Source organism: Lissotriton vulgaris, chromosome 1_1, assembly GCF_964263255.1.
Source record: "Lissotriton vulgaris chromosome 1_1, aLisVul1.2, whole genome shotgun sequence".
Taxonomy (NCBI): domain Eukaryota; kingdom Metazoa; phylum Chordata; class Amphibia; order Caudata; family Salamandridae; genus Lissotriton; species Lissotriton vulgaris.
The window spans coordinates 1,402,586,169-1,402,598,417 of NC_141685.1; the positions used below are offsets into that span (position 1 = coordinate 1,402,586,169).

Below are 12,249 nucleotides of genomic sequence, written 5' to 3' on the forward strand. Positions count from 1 at the left end.
CCTTTACCTCTTCCCTCCACAGAACTTCAAAATTACCCTTACCTCCCTTTATCTCTCCCCTACCCCTAAATTTAAGATTACTTCCCTTTACCAGTACTCACCCCCAAACCCTAAAAGTAACCCTACTTCCCTTTACCTTTACCTCTTGCCTTCCCTAAACACTGAAATTACCCTTATCTCCATTTACCTTTACAGATCCCTAAACTCTAAAAAGGCTGTGTTCCCTCCCATTCGAAAAACTCTATAATTCAGGTGAATGATGTACTTTCCAAAAAACTAAAGTAAATAAGCAATGGTAATTATATCAACCCTATGAAATATGGTCTTTAAAACAAACTACTGTATTTTATGCAATAACACGCACTGTTCTACACATAGAAACATTTCATTAATATCAATTTAATTTGAATGTGTATATGATTCTTTTAATATTGGATGTAGCCATCTATGTGCCAAGAGCGGACTGTGGTATATAAAATGCAAATCTGTGATTTTCATGTGTCACATCCACGCTTTCTAAACACAAAACATATCAATATTTGGTAAAGTACTTCAGAGATTCACTTTTGATACGAATGTCAGCACTCTAACACTCATCAGCACTTCTTTTTGTATTGCATAGTATGCCCTTACCCCTGCATCTGCTCCATTCCAAGTCTCGACTACCGGTTCTGTTTCCACAACAAAGGTGCTTGATTATGAGACTGACCCAGACAGGTACGTTCTGCACCTTCTGTCCTGATGCATCACCATCTCTTCAGAACCTTCCCAAACCGAGGCTCCTCTCACACTTCTGTATCTTTCACAGCTACACCTTAAGCGTCCGTGTGTCGGACCCTGGAGGATTGAGCGTCAGTGGAACATTGATCATCAATCTTAATAACATAAATGATGAAACACCTTTCTTCACCACGTAAGTTAAATTTTTGTTTTAAAAAAAAGATTAAACTCTCAAGCAATGAATCTTGGACGTCTTTATGTCGTTCAACTGGCTGGTATATCATTTTCACAGTTTCTAGGATCACTAGAAGTTTGGCCAGTGGCCAGGTTTCCTACTGTAATACCAACAGTCTTTCCTCTAAAAGTTCCTGCTTCTGAAAGGAAGCATGGTTTAAAAGTGAATGTAGGTGTGAAAGTCCTCACTCCCTATGAACCCCTGCACCATCCTCCTCTTTCGTACCACTTTCGGGCTTAACTGGTGGCTTTCCCCAGAGTGATCGACATCCTCGAGTGACAGGCGCTGCTCCGCGTGCTGTATGCTACTCACGGGCAGAACACAAGGTCCTTCTGGGAGGGATTGCACCCAGCACCTGTCCACATCCATCCTAGAGTGGGAAGTCGTCTCACCAGGTAAGGAAGGAGCTGACAGTTAGTGGCATCTAAGACTAGTGAGTGCCATGGTTCTTTACCGGTCTAATGGGAGAGGAGTCAACTGTCCCTCTCCAGGTAAAATCAAGCTAGTCTCTCCAACATTGACCTGCTATAAGCATACCAAAGGCTACTGCAGAATATAATGTAAAGTGTCTCTTTTTTGCCCAACTCTTGCTGAAGCCTGCTTTAGGTGTGGGCCCAAGCCATTTCTTCAGCATATTTATATGGTAGCATTGTGTCTTTGTGGGTGTTATCTGTACTCGATATGTTGTTTTGCCTAGGGTGTCTGTTACTCGGTAAGGTCCTAACCATTTGCTTTGGAATTTACGGGTAGAAGAAGGGAGTAGGACTAATACCCAGTCGCCAACTGATAGTTTCCTCAACCTTTTCTCCCTATCGTAGTACTTATTTTGTTTATTCCTACTTTTCTCCAGGTTGAGTAGGCTAAATCCCTCAACTTTCCCAGCTTTGACCTTAGTTGTTGGGTATATACAATTAGGAACGCTGGTGGTTTTCTTCTTCTGTCTCCCACACATCTTTGGTCATCTCTAGGAGTGATCGGGCTGTCGTCCATACAGCATTTCAAATGCTGAACAGCCCAGGCTACTTTGTACCCGGGAATGTTACAAATATAGGGCCAGTGGTAGGAGACGGTCCCAATCCTGCCCCTCTACGGTGAGCATCTTTTAAAAAGTTGTTTTAGAGAGCGTTTATACCTCTCGACAAGACCGTCAGTGTGAGGATGGTATACAGACGTGCAGAGGTGCTGTATATCCAATGAGCGGCATACTTCTTTCATTAGAAGGGACATGAACGGCACCCCCTGGTCCGTCTATACTTCTTTGGGGAGACCCACCCTGGAGAACAACTCCTCAAACTTTTCTGCAATGTTCTTCGTAGTGAGGGCCCTGAGGGGCATTGCCTCGGGGAATCTGGTGGCGGAGTCCACAATAACCAATGCATAAAGATTCCCTTTCGATGTTTTAGGTAGTGGTCCTATTAAGTCCATACCGACTCTTTCAAAGGGGGTTCCTATGATTGGCATGGGTTGCAAAGGGGCTGCTGGAGGTCTTTGCATATTCTGTTTCTGGCATATTTCGCACGTTTGATAGTACCGCTGGATGTCTTTATAGATGCCAGGCCAGATAAGGGACGCAGTAGGTTCTCAGGGGTTTTCTCAGCCCCTGCGAGTCCTGCGGTGAGATGTGCGTGGGAGAAAAATAGGATCTGCACTCGGAATGGTACAGGGATCGGTAGCTGTGTGGGTCCCCTGGTTGACCTTCCCGATACAGGGGGTCTTTTTTGATCAGGAAATGTGGATAAGTGGTGGATGGGTTACTCTGATTAACATGGGCTGACTCCTAGGTGTTAAATAAGGTGGAATCATTGGCTTGTGCGAATCGGAAGCTACAATCTAACAACCAAGGGTCTGGGGAAGTGAAGGCCGGAAGGGGACTCCTGGTTCTCCTGTTTGCCTCCCTACTTTATCTTGGAACATGGAGAGAAAGCTGGGATTGTCGACCCCCAGAATGATATCTTCGGGAAGGGAATCCACCACACACACCTTTACCATGCATGGGTTTCTATCTCAGGGTACCATAGTCAATAGCGCCAGTGGATAGGGCTTTACATTTCCGTGCACGCACCGGATGTGGACCAATGTATCGGGATAATTTGAGTAGGGAGGATAATGCTTCTCTGAACCACTGACTGCTTACACCCTGAGTCTAATAGGGCTTTTACTATTTTATCATTTACCTGCACACGTTGATAAAAGGATGTCCCCATTTCTGCTGAGTATAGTACTGCCTTCGGGATGTACCCAACCTCCATGGGCTCCTACGCTGGTTTCTTTCTGAGGCATAGACGGGCTATGTGGCCCCAGTCGCCACATTCAAAGCACTGGGGCCCTCTGGACTGGGGGGTCTCTACTAGGACTGGTTTGGGTTTTGGCATGTCCATCAGGGATTTTGGTTTCTTTTCGGATTTTGGGGGTAGAGCACTCTTGTGGGGTCTTTCATTGTCCCATATCATTGTTCGCGGTTGTATTCTTGAGTAATATGCGGCCATCTCAATAGCTTGCTCGGCCGAGAGTGTTGCTTGAGCCCCCTCTGGGTTCCGTATGGGAGAGCCTTCATGAATTGTTCCAGGTACACCCGGGTCATTATCTCATCCTTGGTGCTAGTGGCCGGCTTCAGCCACTTATCTGCGGCCATTTTAAGGCGAAAAAATAGTGCTTCGGGTTCTCCCCTGGTATTCCTCATTCTTTTCGGAACCTTACTCTGTAAGCTTCTGCATCTAGACCGAGATGGTCAAGGATTACCTCTTTAATCCTCTGGTAGGGATTGTGCCCCGTAGGATTGGCGACTTGATAGTCGAATTGTGCTTCGCCTGATAGGAGGGGTGCCAAGAAGGGCCATTTGTCCTCGGGCCATCCACAAGCTCGGGCTGCCCTCTCAAAATTCAATAAAAAGGCATCTGGATCCTCCCCAGGCAAGTACTTCTGGAGGGCTATTCCAGATGAGTTCGGCAGGGGAGCACCCCTTTCTACTGGTATAGAGGTGCCAGGGACGTGCCCTGTCTTCTGTAGGCTCTCGATATGGGCAGTGATGGTACTTTTAAACACTTCGGGGTCCGCCTGCGCTGAGGTCATCTGTCTCTCGATGGCCCATTCCAGCTTTTCCTGGCCTTTAATGAGGTGTTGGCTAAGGGTGTCTATCATGGGTTGGCTGATGGTCTGGGATGGCAATCCCACTTCTGACACTAGTTGTGGCGGGGTTGCAATGACAGGGCGGAGGCCAGGTCGTGTAAGGTATGGTTTTATTTTGCCAAAAACACGCTTCTGTCTACTCTTTAGTCTTTGTTTCGCAAACGTGACAGGATCCGTTTTGGTGGTGGTTTCGGGGCTCCCTGGAACTGGTTAAGGATCTGTTGTTGGAGCTCCTAACGTCTGTTCCCCATCTCTCGGACGCCACGTCAGGTGGAGGAGTGTAGCGTGGAATAAAAGAAACAAAGTAATATTATCCATCCAATATTTAAGCATGGTGACCATCGCAACCCAGCAAACTATAGGCTTATATCTTTAATAGATGTGGAGGCTAAGCTCTACGCCTCTTGCATTCTCTCAAACCTACAGGATTGGATTGGAGAAACAAATATAATTCCCTGGTTTCAAACAGGCTTCAGGCGGAGAATGGGAACAATAACCAACCTGACCTGCCTGTCATTGTTAATGGACAGAGCTGTAGCAAAGGGAGCACAGCTGTACGCCTGTTTTGTGATATCAAGTCTGCATTCAACCGGGTCAAAAGAGAGCGTTTGTGGGAAAAATGAAAGAACTGGGGCGTGCCGATCCAACTTGTAAAGTCAATAAAAGCATTATATAAAAATACCTGGGCAAGAGTGAAATTGGGAAACGGAGTCTGTACAACGAGGAGTATACCAACACACCAAGGTCTAAAACAAGGCTGTGTTTTAGCTCCAACCCTTTTTAACCTCTTCCTCTCGGACCTCTCGAGTGTTTTGGAGTCGGCTGACATTCACCCACCATCACTGGCTAACAATCGAATTCCTGGTTTACAATACGCAGACGACATAGTATTGCTGAGCAAAACGCCAATTGGCTTAAAAAGAGCACTAAAAAAATTAGCAGCATACTTGAAACAGGAAGGGCTGAAATTAAACAAAGAAAAAACAAAAGTGGTCTGTCTAGTAGACCCCCAAAAGCTTAAGTATAAATGGATGGCGAACGGTGTAAAGGTGGAAGAACAAGGGTCTTATAAGTACCTTGGAATTATAATATCACAAGGAGCGAAACACACGGAGCACAAAATTGCAATACAAGCCAAAGCCCAATCCTTAATCTTCGCTTACCGTTTGCTAAAAGCAAAAATGGACTGCCCAAATTATAAGCATCTGTTAAAAGTTATGACGGCCCAATTTTTACCCACCCTATCCTACGGTCTGGTTACTTGGTGTGGCAAGGAAGCCGACCTATTAAATGATCTACAAATCAAAATCTATAAAGCTGTTTTTAATCTTCCAAAATCTGCCTCAGCGTCGCAAATCAGGCTCGAATTTGGACTGCAAAACCAGAGATTCAGGAGCATGAGCGGCTTCGTGAAACTCTGTTACAAACTTAGATCTGAAGATCCAGATACAATGGACTGGCTAAGCTGGGAAGAAATTAAAAACCAAGGGGAGACCGGAACCCCGTGCACCTGGGGAAAGTATTTGAAATCCTGTTTGAAAGAGTTGGAGCTGGAATCAGCATGGGAATCCGGGATGGATAAAGCAGTAGATTCGTCAACGTGGCAGCAAAAAGGAAATCCTTGCAAGAAGATAAATGTATACTTACAAAACGTCGGCACGGCTGGACTATTATCGACTCTTTTACAGCAGGAAAACCACATGTTTCCATAACTTCCCATTTTAGCTAGTATCTAAAAAGAGCATTTATAGATTACAGGATGGGTATGCACATCTCGAAGGATATATTACCATCTTGAAAAGGTACCTACAAGACGGAGCAATGTCGGCTATGTGGTTACAATACAGAAACCTTAGCCGATTTTCTTTGTGTATGTCCGGCATTTACGGCTCAGAGGCAACGACTTCTGAAACCCACTTTTAACGAGCTAAAGATCAGTTCCTGTAGACAAGCCGTAACAAGTTGGTTGGGAGGCAGTTCTATAATTCTGGAATGCCGGGGAATCAAATTCCTGGCAGAGGTGAAAATACGTCTGGGCCAAATCGAACAGGGGGAAGACAATGAGGCAGGACATTATGGCCACCCTAACTCCAGGGACTGTAAAGGAAATCTTGAACCTGCAAAAACAGACTGAGAACCCTAGATAGGTGGAGTGTCTCTGGATGAAAGTTTTAAATATTGTTTTACATTATTTACTAGCTGTGGCGCAGTAACAATTTTAGTAAAATGTTTAAATTTGGTATTACTATTTTAGCATGTAATTTTTTTAAATAATTTTAATTAATTACGCAATAAACCTTTTGACTTGACTTGACTAGAGAATTTCAATTTCAAGCTGAATTACGAGACATTACAAGTGACGTTGGTTATTGCCTCCCCATTACAGAAAACAAACTGTTTACAACATTCCAGAAGAACAGGTGCCCGGAACCATTGTTGCAAATGTGACGGCGCAAGATCCTGACTCCGCTGGGTTTTTAGGCAGCCTTCTCTACAGCATCAACACTCCGAACGACTACTTCACCATCAACCAAAGTAAGTCAAACATACCACTGACTTCCCCCATGGGCTCCTTGATGAATATTTAAAACTTGTGTATGCTGGAATGACTCTTAAATGTATTCTGGGTTCATGACGTTAGTAAAACAATGCCTGCAGCCAGCTGCAGTGCTGGATTTGAGCAACCTCAGACAAGATGAATGTTTTTCATTTTGGTACTTTCTTCTCCGTATAAAAAGAGATCTTTGGAGGCTGTTTCATGCAATCTGCCACCCTCGTATGATCGAGCCATTCAGCACTATTTGCACGTGCCCTGTCTGCAACATGTCGAGGCTTCTCCTTTTCTAACCAGTGTGGGTACTTGCTCCTATGTGCAGAGGAAATGATAAAGAAAAGGTGTGGTTGGAATATATGATGCCAAGGGGATCTTCCTTATTTGGAAGTGTTGCCATCACACACCCTTGTGGGTGTCATGCTTCATCATTGGGCGTTTTGCTCCTAGTGGGGCCTGCGCTGGAATGCCCCACGAGCCCAGCAAGAGGGCTCTTTGTCGGAGATCTTTTCTTGTATCAGCTGTGATGGTGTGTGTGGGGTATAATGTGTAAGATGGAGAGTGTGATTTTAAAATTACCTAAAGGAGATCAAATTTTATTCAGAGACCCTTCGGTAAGGTTAAAAACTAAGATGTGATAGTGTGTGCAAGGTTATGATACGCCACTACTCAGTGAGTGTGTTGTAGTGAACTCTCAAACCGTATATGGTACCCTGACTCTTGGTGTAGAGGGGTCGCTCTCGTGTTTTTTCACATGTGGGCTACTTACTGTGTCACAATGTATTGTTCTTAAAGGGATATTTAGATTTGCTGAGCTCCATCTGGTCGGAACTTTTCACCAGTTTCGGACACGGAAGCTACAGTTTTTCTACGTGGCCTATTCTCACACATTTCTAAAGTTGCGAGTATGTCCCACATACCCACTAAAAGTCAATACAGCTTAAAAAGGTATGGAAACATTAATACATATACATTCCTATAATACGTTCAGACTTCGATAAAGATTTATGGAGAAAACAGAAATACAGTAAAGGAGAGAGAAAGCGTTATTCTTTTTCAGTTGTTTCACTCAATTTCTTTTGGTGTACAGCCAATACATGTTTCGCCCCCTATGATTTGTAATAAATATTTTGGAAAAGATACTGTTAGAAAGTTACCGTTTACTGCCTAAACCCAATTTGCATTTGTTCCCCCATTTCTACCACCCACTAATTAGCATTTGAAAAGGTGTGAAAACTGCGCGAATAGCAGAGAACAAAGGTCTTTTGTGTGGGAGGTGTTCCCATGACAGGATGGCTAGTACGGTGTGTCTAGGAACTTAATTGACTCCAATGGGTCTTCTCCTGTCACAGGCAAATGTTAACTGACCACTGGCCAGGGCTTTTCCTTTGTCGCCCAGCCGGTAGTCTCCAATCACAGTGGACCTTTTTTTGATTTTGCAGTGTCAACTCGTGCTTGAGTGTCACATCCTGTTTGATAGGTCTGCTGGGGTTTTACATATAACACTTGGGGTGCACTACAGTAGGCAAAATCAGGATGCTAAAACAGTTCTTGTGTATCCACTATCTGGTTGCAGCAACGCCTCGCTTTGTTGAACAAGACTTCTTTCTCTGGGTTTATTTGGTTACTGTGGCTGGTTCAAACTGGATTTTGGTGTTATATGTGGAAGGCCAATAGGATTACCATAGTACACACCCCAGACACACCTCTAGCATTTAGATCCCAAAGTTAGTGTTGCCAAAGACTATCGCCATCTTGAAAATGTCCAAAGTGGGTAGGGTTGGCCCGGGGAACTTTTACCCCTTTGATTATGGCATGCCCTGGAGTCATTCCCACCCACTACCTTTTACGAGGCATATATGTGCCATATCTAGGCACACATTTGAGAACTTCAGAAGGGGACTTAACCTGCTCTCTGCAACCTGAGAAGAGCCCTGAAGACTGAACCTACTCTCTCTTGTACCCATGTCAACGAAACAGACTCCAAGTGTCATAAGGCTGAATTCTTGTTAACGCTGCAGGGACACAACAAGCTACAAGAGGTCTTTTCCTGCAACTGCCCAGCTGACCAGTGGCAAATGGACCTGGAATGGACCTTGATGTTTGGCTTCTGCTTATCACATCTTTTGAGTCTCTAAGTGCCTCTCCTGAGATCCAAGATGGCTTTAGAAGTGTACTTTTGTGGTGGATTGGAGCTTCAAGGAGTAAAGTCACAAGGTAAAATCTTTGACCAGGACAAACCTGGCTGGTGTATCTCAGCCACGCTCCATCGCAGTCAGCGTCAAATTGTGCCCAGGTCTCAGGCTACCATGACCATTGACTAACTTTGTCACTTTATACTTCTTGGTGCTATTCTTCCTTAGAACTTAAAAAAACATATGCTTGGTTCCCTTTATTGGATTTTTGTCATTTTGGTGCCATTTTGCTTGAACTATACATAGATGAATAGTCAGGCTATCCCATAACTTGGGCCCGAGGTGTCTGATAGATTTTGCCTTACCCAAGTGAGCGTGTCTTTTAGTAGCCAACCAGTGGAATATTTATGGATGGCTCCATATAGCAAGTCTTTTACAGATCGTTATGTATGGTATGTGTTTAGCAAGCTACCTTAATCTGTACAGGCTGTTTGACCAGCAACCAAAGCAGCCGTTGCCTGTTAGAGAGAGACGTGGTCATTTGTTCTAAGCCAGCTGCCTGGCTACCAAGGATGCAGTGAACACAGTTAAGTTTAGCTATACTTTTGAGAGGTGGTGCTTCAGGGGAGGGTGCTCTACTACCACTCGGTCTTGGTGCTGTACGCAAATGAAAAAAAGGATGACTGACGTGACACTGAGAATTGCAACCTGGAGGCTTAGAATATGACCCTTTAAAATAGGCTCTTAGCCACTGTTTCTCACAGCACGAGGGCACTGACTGCTGTCGTTGACTAGAGTGGGAAGCAATGAAAGTCGTTGTAAGGGGACCCTGCACAAGTAACACATTTGGAGCTAGGAATTTGCTGATTGACAATCTTAGAGAATGAAAGGCCAGAATTCAGAAGTTAGAAAGGTAACTCCCTTTTCAATTGAAGTAGAGTGGACTTGCTGAGGGAAAAAAGAAAAAAATCAAGCAATTGCCGGAATTGGAGCGAACTGCTCCAATTCGTTTAGCATCATTGGAGCCTTGAGAGGCCTCAGAGCTACGCTCATGTTCTTAAGAAACAGGATGGCTCTGTGATTCTCACTCAGAAGGACATCAATTAAATCGTCGGATCTTCTTTAAAGCAATTGTGGTCACAGTCTCCTGCTCTGCTTGTGAAGAGATAGGCCAATCACTGAATGCTGCTAGCCGGTCCAAGATTACCAGAGAACAAAGAAAAGAAATGGAGCCGAGATTGTAGAGTGAAGAAATGTTGACGACTGTTATAGTACATATAGCATATATGCAGATGTGCAGAGTAATATGCTAATTATTACTATTGTTGAGTATAGGGAGGGGCCATGACTTACAAGAGGTTAAGCCTCCAGTGAGTCATGATGCCCCTCCCTTCCTCAACAAAAGAAATAAATAACAGTTTACATTCTGGTCACCTGTACATATGGTTTAAGCCATGACATTTTTCACCTGTATTTGTGTTTTTTTATGCATTTAACCGAAACCAGTATGCAAGGGGCTACATTTTTAATGCAAGGTAAATTCATATATTTTATAGAGATATCATTTTCTCTAGATAGCACCACCCCAAAACAAGCTTTCCTCCTGAAACATCAAATGAATGTACTTGGTCTTCCCTAAATTTAAAAATATGACCCCTGTCTGAAGAAGGTTTGAACGTTGGTAGTAAAATGCAATTGAAGATCACGATAAAGAGTATTTAGGGGGTAAAGTGGGTTCTATAATAAAGATATTTTTAGGCAAATGGTTCGCTTTAATATGCAATTTGCATTATTGAGTCTCCCAAATAGACCAGCTTTTTAAAATTTGCAAAGAACCAGTCACAAAAAACCCCACAATGTTATTACTCCATATCTTTAGCACGTTTTTTTAAAGAAAAGATTACTGCCATGAAGATAATTTCGTTAATGAAGCACACATCATAGTGCTTTTCCTCCTGTCCATAGCACTTCTCTGTCTTTTCCTTACTGCCCCCTCTGTCCATTTGAGCCCCCTACTCACGCGGCAATGCCAGTCCTGCAGAGCAAATGTTTGTCTTCTGCCAAGACTCCAGCAGTGCTCACTAGCTCTTTCCTGCATAGAGACAGCTGTTCAGAGATACTCAAACAAGTGGTCATGCTGACACTATTAGAGAAGACTGATTTTGAGCGCTCTGTTCCAGAACATGTCTTGTCGATTTCCAGCTTACCCTAATAGGGTAGATTTCAGAGGCGGAGCTACTGCTCAATAACAAACCTATGCTGTGACTTATAATCTGCTCTATGATTTTCCGAAGACGGAAGTCCCGCCCCACGGAAGCTTTCGGTTTTGCTCACGGTTTGTCAAGACCTTGCTACGGAGGGCGGCTGTAGGAGCACGGGACACTGAATCCTTCACAGGCAGCCATCAGGCTCTAACACCGAGCGCAAGAATCACAGGTACTTCCATCCATCACCAATCGGATTAGGGGGGGTTGCCACTTGCCATCCTCCTCTTTGTGACTAGCTGCTTGAGCGCATTCCTCCTCCTATGTGGTGGGTTAGCCCAGATCCCTCCCCGGGTGTGCTCGTTCATCTCTGGCTTGCTGAGGGCAGACATGATAGCTTTTCGTGTGTCCGCATGCCCAGTAATGCCTCCTGGCCTCCTCCATAATGGAAATGTTTCCAGGGATCCTTAACAGAGGTTGAACTGTTCTACTCGTGCACACCGGCCAGGGTGCTTGCCCCGTATCTTTTGATTCCTTCTCGTGTCTATGAGCTATGAGTCGGGCAGCCTAGTACAGCGTGCGATAGTTGCCCTTAACAGGTCCTTCCACTTTTCAAGATTTTACAGCCTGGTGCCTGTAATCTTCATTCCTTGCCATCACACTGGACCTGATAAACTGGGTTTTGTAATCATGACCTCTACCTATGACTGACCATTCGCACCGGGCTTGTCTGTTGCACGAACAGTCCGTTTGATTGCTTTTTGCTCGTCACATTGTATCACCAGCTTGCAAGTGTCATCTTCCAATGACGGCGCCCCCAGACGGGATCTGTCAGCCTGACGTGTTATTCGGAGACCCCCTCACATTTTCAGCCCATTCACTCTATATATGAGAGGCCAGTAGTAAATGCCTGATTTCTCCAGTGTATGTTTCTTTGCACTATACCTGTCCAGCATTTACATACCAGCATGACCACTCCGAGTGGCCGTGCTTCAGAGTGAATCTGACAGTATGGTGCTACTAAGCGCCGCCACTCAGAGCAAGTGTGCCTTTGTACAGGATACAGAGGTCAGTGCTCCTAAAGCATAGCCACTCACACACACACAATGACTGTTCCAACTCGCTTGGTTAGTTGTGCATGTCCGCATGATCTCTTCCAATGAATGTGCTTTTGCCCCAAATCTGGCAGCCTAAGCATGACCCCCGGCCCACCATGCGTGTGATGCAAACACGACCTGATTGGCTGGTGCTGGAAAGCATGGGTCCTCATACATGTCC

At 44.7% G+C, this 12,249-nt stretch overlaps 1 protein-coding gene across 1 annotated transcript in view; it reads left to right on the top strand.

The window, feature by feature from the left end:
- CDHR3 (cadherin related family member 3) overlaps window positions 1-12,249 on the top strand; it is a 225,264-nt gene that overhangs the window by 106,704 nt on the left and 106,311 nt on the right. Inside the window, exons 5-7 of the mRNA XM_086929671.1 lie at window positions 623-717; window positions 809-913; window positions 6,468-6,616. Of these exons, the coding sequence (XP_086785797.1) occupies window positions 623-717; window positions 809-913; window positions 6,468-6,616 (349 nt within the window). The remainder of the gene's footprint in view (window positions 1-622; window positions 718-808; window positions 914-6,467; window positions 6,617-12,249) is intronic.